This window comes from Metopolophium dirhodum, chromosome 9 (assembly GCF_019925205.1).
Source record: "Metopolophium dirhodum isolate CAU chromosome 9, ASM1992520v1, whole genome shotgun sequence".
NCBI classification, from domain to species: Eukaryota; Metazoa; Arthropoda; class Insecta; order Hemiptera; family Aphididae; genus Metopolophium; species Metopolophium dirhodum.
The window spans coordinates 14,753,073-14,767,385 of NC_083568.1; the positions used below are offsets into that span (position 1 = coordinate 14,753,073).

At 29.9% G+C, this 14,313-nt stretch overlaps 1 protein-coding gene across 1 annotated transcript; it reads left to right on the forward strand.

Annotated features, from left to right (window-relative positions):
• On the forward strand, positions 1-9,204 carry LOC132951803 (syndecan-like). Its single transcript, XM_061023775.1, has 4 exons — positions 1-794; positions 3,484-3,927; positions 6,491-6,695; positions 6,787-9,204. Exons 1-4 carry the CDS (start codon positions 741-743, stop codon positions 6,954-6,956), a joined length of 873 nt encoding a protein of 290 aa, XP_060879758.1. The 5' UTR covers positions 1-740; the 3' UTR covers positions 6,957-9,204.
• The last annotated feature ends 5,109 nt before the right edge of the window (positions 9,205-14,313 follow it).

Below are 14,313 nucleotides of genomic sequence, written 5' to 3' on the forward strand. Positions count from 1 at the left end.
GGTGGTGCCGAACTGCCGACCGCAGCTGCCACTGCTGCTTGAACAGTTGAACCGCATTTACATTTAACCGCGCCGTAGAGTCGCGGCGTCGGATAGAGTGAGCGACCGTACCCCGAGTGGGTGCGTGTGGGTGTGCGACGTGTGCGCGCGCGTGCAGCGTGTGCATTATACGCCGCGCCGCTTACGGTGGGTGGGGAGTAGGCGGGGAATAGAGTATAAAAATAAGAGAGAGAGAAAAGAAAAAACACCACACACACAAGTACACAATCCACCTCTCCCCGTTCATTGATTAAGATTGACATTCCGATTCCGTTGAACGTCAAAATACTTGTGCGAACCATCACCACCGCCGTCGCTCGTCGTCGAATTCGTTTGTTTGTTTGTTTGTTTGTTTGTAGTTTCGTACGTTCGTCGCGTCCGGTACACCCGCACTCCATTGTTTTTATCGTTCGTCGTCGTCGCATGCACCCGCATATCGGCAGCACGACACCACCCCGTACGCGCGCACAGTGCAGTGCACACACGGTGCGGCCAAACATCAGTCGCGTCCATGACAATATCAACGCGATCCGCGCGCACCAACAACGCCGCTGCTTCGTCTCAGTCTCAGTCATTTTCCGTCGTACCGTAGGGAAACAATTCTCGGCCACATACGCCTGCCGCCCAGCACAGAGCCGTCGCCACTGAACCACCGCCGCCACCGATTACCGTCGAGTCAGCCGCCGCCGTACTGCGCCGCCATGGGACCGAAAATCGTTTGCCTGGCGGTCATCTGCGTTTTTCTCGTGCACAATGTAAGTAGAAGTACGACGCTTGGCCTGTCCGTGGATAGTGCCTGTGGGCATTGGCAGCATTCTTGCATTGACAGGGTAGATTCTGAAATCAGGCTGTCGTCGTCCCCGTTGTCTCCGTTTGATAAGTGCCATCACGGATAGCGACGTCCGTCCGATGTAGAGTCTACCATAACGGTTTATCGTTGAATCGTGTAGTTCCCGTTCTGTAGGTATACGATAATTATACTTACCTGGTGCGACTGTTATGCTGTTCATAATACACATTAAGGCGTAGTCATTTTCTTTAAAATTAAGTAGTTGGGTTACAGTATGGTCCCGCGCTCTGGTAGGTGCAATTTAGAATTATGTTTGGTTTTTCCTATCGTTGCCGATGGTCAATGATTGAATGTTAATCAAGTAAGTAATTGATGTCTGGTTCATTAAGTGCCCACTCATATGTCTGCAGCAGACAGACATTCTCAATATTATTTCATAAATAATTTTCAATTAATTTTGATATACCTACTATGCTTGTTATTATTTTCACCATCTGGTTGACCTTTTATCCTCATAAAAAGTAACATTCTTCCTACTTGTAGAATACATTTTTTTATGTACCTACCTAATCATCATTAATTTCAACCAGGCTGAAAATGTATTGATTAATCATATAGGTAGATGGGTACTCACTATCAAATGAGAATACCAACATTGTATCTTTTATCCATCAACTTAAATAGGTGTATGAATTTTGACATTTATTTCATATTTGTTTCCTTAATAACATTTCTTATCGAAAACGGAAGCCTATTGCATAAGTCTTAATTAATAAATTTAAAATTTTTTTTGCGTTTGGTACCAAATCTCTTGTTTTTAAATTTTTGCGTTTGTACCTACGTGGAATGTACTTTTATCTAAAGTAGCTAATCTGTTAATTTGTGTTACCAAACATTTTTCTGAAACTTATAGTAATAGATAAAGTAATCAAACATATTTATGATTGGTGTTGTAATTTATTATTATTGTTAAGTAGGTAGGTAGGCAGCCACAAAGAGAATTGTGTGTCTTAAAGGCATAACCGAGGGCATAACTGGTTAAATTATCTAATATACTAATATGTATTCATGAAATAAAAGCTGTCATGAATTCTTGATAGGTACCTATTTAGTAACTTTTTGTACATTCTTTGTTATCAATGTTATTATTTGTTTAAAATAATAAATTGTTGGCCATTAGTTACATAACTGATTGGATCTCAAATTCCTGTTATTTTTCCGATAGTAGACAGATACAGTACCTATAATATTTGTTGAAAATAACAACTTTAATTATTAATCAATGCTCAATTACCTATACGGTTGGTTTAATAATAACTTATACTTGTTGAAAACAGTAAACTGCAAATACCATTGTTTTAACTTTTGATTAGCAGGAGCAGGTACTTATTATGAATATTTAATTATCTTTACCTACCTACATTATACTAAATTGAAGTTAATCTCAGTTAATTTATATTTCCATTTATTAGCTCTGTATTATTTTGAAAAATCATGTTTATAGGCCTACCTATAAAATAATATAAATTACGTTTTTAAATAAATCTTAGTTGTTTAATATTCATTTTTTATTGACCTAAAAATTGTATTATTAAGTAGGTATTTACAATATTCCATTTCACATTCCAAACTTTTAGAAAAATTGTTTTCAACCCTTAGCAGTTAACTCGCCCATATTAAATCCTCTAGTTCGTTCTAATAATTAAATAAAAGTGTTATTTAGCGGGTTGTTCTTTTTTAAGTCAATTAATATGTATAATATTCCGGGTGTATTCTTATTTTAGTCACAATTATAATATTTAAGTAGCTCTTTTTAAATTTATATTTAAGGTAGTCATGCATAAACTCGCTATCATCAAAATCAATAGCTTAAATTTATCTTCCCACCTAGTGACTTCCATTTTTATTGTTTGATATAAGTGATAACTATTATATAGGTATCATTAAGAAAATTATGCTATGTCATACTATATAGGTATACTCTGTTAGCTCATTACTTATAGTTATACTTACCATTAAAAAAAATAAAAAAATTCGTTCATAAAATTTACAAAATTGTACTAACTGTTTATAAAATATAACCTATATCTTAACATTTTTAAATTTATCTATGTTATAACAAGAAACACAATGTACAGAATGATTAGTGCTGTTGTGAAATAAATAGAATATGTTAACTTTGGATGCATATTATGTATATCTTTTACTATTATCATAAAGGGTATTATTAGATTACCTGTAAACATTAAATACCTCTTATGTTATTGCGAATAGTACAAAATAAATGTTTATTAAATTCATGATGTATGAAATAATAAAAGTTATTTTCTTATTAATAAAAGTAAAAAGTCACAGACATAGACTGAATATTTTTTTTCGTTTAATTATATTTATATAATACCTAGGAAATGCCATTAAGATAATGATCATGATAAATTTTGATTTTGCTATACCTTTTATACATTTATATTTAACCTCGGTGATATGCAACAGTAATATCAAACCATAAAAGTCACTTGGTGTGGAGATAAATTGTAAGCAATCGATTTTGATCGGTGGCAAGGTCATAAGGCCTTATGTATCATATTTATTTTCAAAATGTATGCTGAGTAATCAATAAGTACTGAATAAAACCATGTTTTTTTTTTTTATAGGTGCTTGCACAATCTAATAAAAATGTTTCTTCCACTAAACCAGTAAAACCATATAAGGAGGAATTATTTATTGATGATGAATCTGATAATGCAGATGATGGTGATACCGATAAATTAGATGCTGATGATATGATGCTAGGTGAAGAAGGTAGTGGTATGGGTCCCCCATCAAAAGGAACCGGGGCTGAAGACATGGAATCTAGTGGTTCCGGTTATGGGCCTGATGATGAGGATGCACAAGTTAGTGGTAAAAACAAAGGTAAAGCAGGAGTTGATACTGAGGAAGATGAAGACGATATGGATGATGGTGATGATGAAGATGAAGATGACAATGAAGATTTTGATACAGATAAGTCACAAAAGGTGTTTACTCCTGTAACTACTGCATCAACTACGACTACAACAGTTAAGAGTCCCGATGAAGAATCTAATTTCCCTGAACAGGTGAGTTTGTATATATTTCTATTTTATTTATCTTCTTCCTTTCTGCCCTCATACACATAAACTTTCATTATTCCTGTTCAACCTCTTCCTAGACATCCTAGGACTACTATCTGTTACACCTATACCTCTCGAGTAGTAATATACAGGAAGTATTTCTTTTATAAAAGTTTTTCTCAGCTCACAAAATCTGGGAAGGTTGTGTTATTTTGTTTGTTGGGTAGAAAAAATTTCCATTTTCCCATGCCAGTGTAATTATTTTGTCAACATGTTACTAGGGTTTCTAGATAGTAGATAATATTAAATTAGTTTTAAATTGCTGCTTAGGCGTTAATTAAAATAGTTTAGGTATTAGTGTGTATTGATATACAAATTATTTAGGTTAATTCTTATCTCTAAACTAATTAATCATGCTTGGTTGAAATGAAAATCTATTCAATTTAATCACCATTAACTTTAAATGGACTAATTATGGCCTATGTGTGACTAATTGATATTAAGGGGGACTGTTAAATAATTAAAAATTAATGTAACTTATAGAAAATATTGCAAATTGTATTTTATTTAACAATAAATTTAAAAAAATATTTTAGTAAGTACCCAAAATTACTGAAAATCTAAAATATCACCTATGTATGGTATTTAATATTTATATGTGTTTTGAACCAATTTTTATATAATGATTTTGCCTAATGCCCTTCTGCTATAAATTATTTATAAACCATTCGAGGAACTAGTTAATCATATGATAAGTATTTAATATGAAATCTACTTCTTTGTTTTTCTACCAAATTGAGTCACAGTACAATCTCTTTTTCATTAATTGTCTTGGTACTTTGTAGTTGTATTATAAGTGTTAGAAATAACATCAAAGTAATTTTATTAATGTATGTTAAAATTATTATTTGTTAATTAAACTATAATAATATGCACTAACTAGTAATTAATAATTAATGGAAAATTATCATTCAATTTATCCCATTAATTTAAAAATGCATAAACTAATTGTAGTTCACAACAGTTATGTATGCACATAATATATTAATCTAACAAAAATACTATTAAAATGATAAGTTAATCCTTTTTATATATGTTCAACACGAGGTGAAACATTAAGATAATGTTATGTATAAACTTCATAAACTCACATTTATAATTTTAGCTATATATTTATTTAGTTAGTTGACTATTGTTTGATTAGGAATTAGGATATAGTGTGCACGTTTGTCATCTAGATAACATTTGTCTGATGGATACTAGATATTATTATGTTGTATAGAATACATTTTTAAGGTATTATTCATCTATATTTATATAGCACATAAAAATGTATACAAAATATTAATGTTCGTATAATTCATTATACCTAAGTAAATTATTAAATTATTTCACTATCATTGAATCGAGTTAGAGTCAATTTTAGTTGAAAGCAATTGCATTTTGTTTAAAAATGCTTCGTAAAATATTTTTAAAGGCATTTATGATTTAGTGGTTTACTGTTACTGTGAATATCTTAATATTATGCTCTATGAATGTGAGTTATATTTGTTTGTTATTGTTATAACTTAGTGTTGTATGTAGCATTTTTAGTTGATATGAATTTCCGGGAAGTTTGATTACCACATATTGTAGGTTTATTTTTTTTTACCTTCACAATGCTTACCTCTATAAATCCATTGCCATTGGGAACTTTTAATACTAATATGTTGCATGTTAGACTTACCTGATGAATTGCATATTTCTACTAATTTTGCATTGCTAATCTGAAATTTATTTTTTATTTTTTTGAGGGCAGCAAAATAGTATAACAATATTAGCAAGTTATACTATATTTTGACCGACATTGCATTTTGCTGTTCTTTATATCTTGGTGACTGTACTTCTAAGTGGTATATCAAAACAATTTGACTAATTTACATCGATAATACCTTTGAAAACATCCACAATCCTTTTGAAACATTATATATGTACCAAATAAATAAAATAGAAGTAGTTATACTTTACGATGGACTATTGTAAACCTTTTATAATAATACATATCACATTTGTACGGTCATTAGTCATAACAAACAGCTGTATTCACTGTGTATAAATATAATTTATTTTCCTATATTTTTTTTTAATTGACATTGAGGGTTGATGACTCATTTAATTCTATACATAATCTACATATTATCTTTGCTTTTGATGATAATAAACATTTTATTAATATTGTCTAATATAGCATATTATTAGACTAATAATACTAAGTAGATATAGAAATATGTGTTTATTACCATATAAATTATATGACATACGGATAGTGTATGAACCTTATGGTCTGTATGATTCAATATTCTTTTCTATCTTTGCTGCACTATTTCACATTTTTTTAAATTAATATTTTATAAACATACAAATATAAAATAATTTTTCATTTTTCATTTTTATGGCCAAAATAGGTTCAAACCGTAATTATGGGTTAGTCCACTGTTTATATTATATTTAAACCTATTTGAAAGATTTTTAGAAATAAAACAATTAAGATAACTTTAATATTTGATTCATATTTATACTTTTATTTTAGCCTAAACAAGACAATGATGATGTCAATCTGGCACCTAGTGTACCTAGTGTACCTGAAGTACCTCAGACTACATCTACGTCTACTCTTCCACCACCTCCTTCCAACGCTATTGATGAACATTCTAGCAGTAATGGAGTCTATATAAGTCCAAACAGCCATCCTGAGCGAACATCTTCATTTTTCGCACAACCTGGCATACTTGCAGGTAATAATAAAAAAACCAACACTTGTTGTGATAAATAATCATAAAACATTTCTTAATTGTGATTATCTAACAATATATATATATGTTTCAGCTGTTATTGGAGGTGCCGTTGTGGGATTGTTGTGCGCGATTTTAGTAGTTATGTTCATTGTATACAGGATGCGTAAAAAGGACGAGGGTTCTTATCCCTTAGAAGAAACTAAACGTTCACCAGCTACAAATCCATACCTAAAATCTTCACATCGCGAATTTTATGCATGAGTACATTCGTAAATTTGTTTTTACTCGAGCCTATGAACATAGTATACGTTATAATAATAATATTGTTTTATCACCTCCTTCCCTGTAAGACCATTCAACTATTCCAAAGGCAGCTATATGACTTCTAGTCAAAAATACATTTATTTATAAATAGAGTTTCATTATAAATTATCGATCTTTTAAATCACAAACATATTATTTTAATCTACCATTACTCTCCTTAAGAAATTGTACAAAAAAAAATTTTATTTTCTTATATTTTGAATTAGTCAGATTATTATTGTCACCTATAGTGCAACTAAGTTAAGATGATCAGTCACGCAGTAAATAGGAGCTTATTTCAAACCCGCCGACCCGACAGTCGGAAAATCGTCTACCGGTCAGATGCTTCATGTTACTGGGCCTGACCGAAACGAGCATGACCAGGCAATCAACATATTAGGCCACCTGGTCATCTTAACTTGGTTGCACTATACCTATTTGTCTTCCGTAATCCCCTTTTAATGTTAAATATATATAAAATGTTAATATTAATTGGCTGGATCTATACCAAACTGGTGATTTTTAAATCATATCATTGTCATATAGGTTTTTAATGACAACCTCAGAGGCTGGCATCCGTTTTTAATTTATGTAGATTCTCAAATATAGAGAACAAGACTAATATTAAGATCATAAAATGCCAATTGATTTAAAAACATAATAACCAGTTTGGTTTGGCCTGCTTTATATTATTAATTAAAATGTACTGATAATTGCAAATCAATTTAAATTAAATTATACTATTATTTGTTGAAATTAATTTTTGTTAAGTATAAATATTAGGCAGTATTAAGTGGAATTATAATGGTTCATTAAATTATAAGACCAATATTAAGAAGAATAAATTGAAGATAATAAAGATTGTGTAGTCTTTAATTTAAAGACTTAAAACACTGTAGAACCTTAGCCAACTTAAATATGTGCCATCTTTTTGTTGGACCTCCCTTCTGTTCATATATTTTGAAGTGTTTTCCAATTTAAACACTTTGTACATAATATTTAGGCATAACAAATTATTATTATTTTTATTATTATTAGTTATTATTTATAGTTTTCCAATATTTTTTATTTTATAATAATTATTATTTAGTCTAGCATGAAACTAATTGATAACAATTATACTTTTCCCTATTGCGTTTTTTGTACATTCGTAATAGTACTGGTATAACAATATAAACTTATGCTGCCTAGAGATAATAAAAAAAAGATAGCTAAACATCTTCTTTAACTCGGTAAATTAATATATATAAATATATATATATATAACTCGTTTATTATTGAAAGATATTAAGTATAATATTACTGTAATTTTTTTATTTATTTAACCTACTCATAACAATTTTATTATTTATATATTTGATTAAGTTTTATAACAACATTTGTTTTAAGTATTGAGCGTTTTGCAATAATGTTCAAACATCATCAAGCTCTGTACAAGAGTATTATTTTTACTTGTTTATACCATTTTATGTAAACATAATATATACAATATATTATACTCGATGATTATTCGTAAGAAGTTTTTATTTGATTTGTTTATGTTTACATTTTTACTCACGAGACTTGGGTCCTTGTAAATCAAAAATTTATTTTAAAATGTATATACCCCACTTCCACCACTTAGAAAAAAAATACTCTTAAATTCCTTATTCACATCTGACAAAAATGTTGTATTATTTTTTTTTTTTAATCTTGACTTCTTTGAAAATAATTCCAATTTCCAGTAGTATAATTTATGTATTTATTGTTTATGTTCAATATGCGAAATTAGAAAGTATGATCTACTCTCGGTAACTCAAATTTAGATAAATTTAAATTATTGTTATCTTAAAAAAAAACTATATAAATTTAGGCTTGGCACTATTCAACTTGCCTTTGATGCTTATGTTTTTCGTTTACTTGGAAATCTTTCAAATGGATATCATTTGAACCTAAAGTTTCCTTGGGTCGATTATATACATAAAATCCTTAAAATGGCAATAAACAAAACCACTAAATTTGTAAACTTATGATAGTATAAAAAAAATGTACCAGTATTTTTATTTTTTTTCAATTATTGTAACAATAGATTGACCCTTACATTTCATCTTGTTAAATTGTATAACATTTTTTGTTTGCCATTTATTTTGTTAAAGACACTTTTTGTCCATTGAAATTTTTCAGTATTACCTAGACTATAGTTATAAATAATATTTTTTAACCATTTCTTTTTTGTATTATTTTTATTGAGCTTTCCTCTCTTCATATACAAACTTGAACTATAAATAAAATGAACAGTTAATTTTTGTATTTTATCGTCATACATGTGAAATGATTTTTAGTATTTGTCGATTGTATGTTCTGTGCCACCTGTGTGCCAAACCATTATTTCATGATTTTTCAACATCCTAAATAATCAGCCAATTTTCCTCAGCTAAATCTTGCTTTATAATTTTACTAGCTGAAGTACCAAACTTCTTCCAGGAACAAATGAACAATATTATAAAATAAAGCATGTATTTTGATTTAGTGTACCTTAGTTTATTCAGTGAGCTTTTTGGACAAACCTACTATGGCGTGGATTTGGTATAAATGTATAATGTTTGGTGTATTTCGGTTATTAAAATACGCACTGTAACTAGTTGTAATAGATCATAATATTAAGTAATAAGTATACAAATGTATTCTACAAAAATATTTTTAAAAAAATGGTTCATCATATTGGAAAAGGTTAAAAAACTACTCTCAATGAGCAATCTGATATTTTTGTCAAAAACGATTGTTTTTGATTTGGAATCTAGAAACTAGAACCATCACTCATCTCTTTGCCTTTGATATATCATATATAGATAGATAGAGTGTTTGTATAAATTAATGAACAAGGTAAAACACAGATGGTGATGAGGGGGAGGGGGGCTTAGCTTTAATATATCTGTACGACGGAATTCATAGATCAGGGAATTCGCTCTGCTATATATAGACATATAGTATACTAATACCTATTAGGTACAGGTGTCGAGTACTTGAGTGTACTACAACCAAAGCTTAGTGGTAACAACCGCGACGGCTTATCACGAATGGTGGTTGAGGAGCATACATTATAAAAGATTCTTTATAGATCTTGGTCTGTCTGACTTATAATATGACACTGGTGCCGACCGTACATGGTTGCTTACAGCACTACCTGCATAGCAATGGGCCGGGTGGAAGGCCCCCACTGCGTGCACTGCATTGAGTTGCGGATAAGGTGGAGGATAAATATTAAATACCCTGTTTCACTGTCTGAACTGAAAGGATCTGAGAGATAACCTTCGTAATTCGGACACATTTGATCGATATCCAACGGACATGTCAGACATATACTATGTGGCCCGGTTTTCGTACACCTCCCTCCGAACCACGTTGTGAACTAAGATGGTGCTACTACTACCTACAAGAAGTGAAAAGAAAAGACGTTCAGGATATTTTACAAAATGGAGGAGTATATCCCGATGTAAGAAATAAGGGTACGACAAGCCGCCGTAATCGCACTCCAGAGCGCTGTGTTATTGGGACCAGAATCAATCCAGAACAAAGATCTCAGAATCGAACAATTTTGTTACAACACAAATACTGTATACATTGATTGTAAATACTATTTAGTATTTTTAGCTTAAAAAAATAAGTGTTTGCAAAAATAGTTTTAGCTAAGTGACACTCATGATCCCAAATTCAAATTACCTAGTAGGTACCTATACCTATATAGTATACTAACAATGTCCTATCCCTATGTCTACGTTTAGCAGTTTCATACCTGGTGTTTCTTTTATAATTGAACACCTATTATTAAAAAGTATAAATGTTTTTAAAAAAAAAATTTCATAGTTTAGTAGTTAAAAAAGGTGGATAAGTGGATGTCGCTCTGCTGTACAGTAGGTTACAAGTGGGTCACTGTAATGGGTGGTGTTAAATTTGAATTCAATGATATAATATCATTGTATAATAAAAACGATTCTGAGCGAAAACGGTCAGTCAGCCTATGATATTACCAAGTATATTTGATGATATTATTATTCTGAATAAAGTAATTTATATATAACCTATTTACGTGGAGCCTTGTTTTAAATTTTCAATCCTTAGCCATAAGAGTTAAACATTTTATACATTTTTAACTACAAAATAATTAATAAATTATAAATTTGATAAATGTTGTCAAAATTTGAACTTTAAATGCTTATAAAAAAAAAATTGTGCCTATGTATTTTTAATATTTTTCAATTGCTATTAGAACGATATATCAGGAGCTTTATATTAAATTTTCACGCTTTTTTACCCAACAAATAATATTTTATTGATATTTATAGAAAAAAAAACTAAAAAAATTGAAAACTGACAATGTCCGTAAACAGCTCAAATAGAGTCAAAATATTTTCAAAATTGTATGGTGTATAGAGAATGCTAATATAAACATTCAGTGAAATTTTCAAGTATCTACAGTCATTCGTTTTTTAATTACAATAAAATAAGAAAATTGTTACATGAGAAATCGAGTGAATATCAAATGTTGTAAAAATATAAATTTCAGACGCTCAAAAATGTAATCTAAGTTTCTTGTAGACATTTTTTTTTTGATAAAGGTAGACAAACTTATGAGTAATCTTATATTTTCAAATCTTAGATTTAAAAAGAAAAATTTTTATGAATTCTCAACTCAAAATAATTTGCTAATTTTCGTGATTTTTCAGTGTTTTGTCAAAATTTGAACTTTAAATGCTTATAAATAAAAACTGTGACTAAGGATTTTTAATTTTTTCCATCTGCCTTTGAAACAATAGCCTAGGAGCCTTCTATTAAATTTTCATGCTTTTTTACTCAACAGATAAAATTTTATTGATATTTATAGAAAAAAAAACTAAAAATATTGAAAACTGACTATGTCCGTAAACACCTCAAAAAGAGTCAAAATATTTTCAAAATTTTATGGTGTATAGAAAATTCTAATATAAACATTCAGTCAAAATTTCATGTCCCTACGGTCATTTGTTTTAGGGTTAAACAAAAAACCAAAATCGATTTTCTCGAAAACAGATTTTGCGTAAAAATTCCCGTTTTTCCTTAATTTTTCTTTTGTTTTTCACGTCGCTTTTGAAAACTACTGGGAAATTTTTACTTTTGAACACTAATTACTGCGGATTATGATGAAAAACTATAACACTTAAATATTATATTATAAAATACATTTAACACACTTTATTTCAAAATGTGTATACTATATAATTAATACCTATTTAAAATTACCTACAGTTTACACAGACTTGCTGTAAAAATTACTATATAATATATACTAGGCACCTACCACCTAGCTAAGTCTGATTGTCAACGCTCGCCTAAAATAAAAAAACCTCTAAAATAGCCATTTGAACATTATACAATATAATATAAATAAAAGATTTTCCCTCATTTTTTGTCATTTTTCCTAATATTATTAAGAAAAAAACTTTTAATTTTCTGCAATTTCACCCTTTAAAATAGTACTAACTAGATCCTACTTGATCAGAAATCGTCCCCGATGTTGAAGATCAAAGCATTTTTTCTAATATAAAACGCAATATATATACAAAAATACATACACAAAACTCAATAATTGTAAAATCGCATTGGTCGTTCCGTTCGAAATTTAAAAACCTTATGTGCCTACAAAAGTATAAAACGAGTTTATACATTATACGACAGTATACTATAATGCAGATCGATATTACAAATCCTCGTTAAAATATTATAATACAATTATAGTATACCTCTGCGTAATTAAGAGTTGGTATACCAATAATCATAATAATAATAATGCGTTTGGAAAAATAAACGGGCCCGAAATCCAACTGATGCCGGTCGATTAATAATGTGCACTCGCTGGCTACTAATGAACGATGTATTGAGTACCTGTATATTTATAGATATTAATATAGATAAATCTGATAAATCTATGTACCTATAATGTATATGACTATATATCTGTGTACCTAATACCATTATTATAATACCATATTATTGTGTATTGTACAATATATACTCAATACTAAATGCTAATACACTATATTATTTACACTATAGTACTATAATACACAGTGGCGTATATCTACGGGGGGTCAAAGACGCCGGTTAACCGAGTTTTAAGTTAGAAGGGTTACAACTTTTGTTTAAAAAAATATTCTTTTATTTGGGTATCGTTATAATTACTCTTTACTTAGATCATTAATTGTAAATAGATAATTCAGACTTTTTTTCATATTATATAAAAATTTCATTGATGAGGGGGGCTTTAGAACTATGGCCTTGGATGTTTAGTGCTTTTTTCGGTTCATTATTAAGGTAGCGCCGGTTATTAGATAGGCTGCCGCTACGGATGAACTTTAGTCTATGCTAATTTCTACTAATTATTTCTTCTATAACCAAAAGCAACCATTTATAAACAAAAATTTCCATCGTAAATCTCAAAATCCCTGTTTGAGCACTGAGCACCTCTCCGGGTTTTAATTTCCCTTTTTAAATAAGCATACAGCACTCGATGAAGCTTTCTTATGATGAAATTGGTCCAGCTGTTGATGAGTTATAAATGGTCTAACTTTTTTTTAAAACTATTTTTTATTTATATTGACTGCCACCTCCCTCAAACAGTGGCGTCATTTCTATTTTTGAGGAACGGGGCAAACTTTTTGACCGGCCCATAATAAAACTGAAAAAAAAAAACCACTCGCTAACAATTGCATTACATTATATTATAATACAATTGCATTTTTATCTCAATACATACTGATCCATTTTTACATTCAGCGAAATCACTACTACATGGGCGCCGTGAAGGGGGTGCACTTACACCCCCTTGGCTTGACAAAAAAAAAATAATTAAAAAATTAAATTAAAAAATTGAATGGTATTAAAACTATTTTATTTTGCATAATCGTCTACATTATTTCTATTATTTATTACTATACATTTATACTTATTTTACATTATTGTCTATATATATTATTTATATTATGTATTATAATACTTATTTTTTAAATAATAATTGTAAACGCCTAGGTTTTTTTCCAAATTCTTCAATTGAATTTTCAATGAATTTGGTATCCTCTTCTAGTCTCTTTCTATGTACACTCATCATACACAATCCGGACAATCGGTCATCACCCATAGTGGCTCCATGTCTTGACTCGTCTTAAAGTACTGAATGAACGTTCAATGCTGCAAGTTGTTGTTGGAAGAGGTGCTCCGATCTTGATTGCGTCGGCTACAGCTGGATAAAAATCTTTTGACATTTCGATCAAATCTAAGTAATCAATAGAATCCAATGGTTTTG

Coding starts and splice junctions, on each gene's coding strand:
- LOC132951803 (XM_061023775.1), top strand. CDS start 741: ATGGGACCGAAAATCGTTTGCCTGGCGGTCATCTGCGTTTTTCTCGTG. Junction 795..3,483: donor GCGTTTTTCTCGTGCACAAT/GTAAGTAGAAGT, acceptor TTTTTTTTATAG/GTGCTTGCACAATCTAATAA. Junction 6,696..6,786: donor ACAACCTGGCATACTTGCAG/GTAATAATAAAA, acceptor TATATGTTTCAG/CTGTTATTGGAGGTGCCGTT.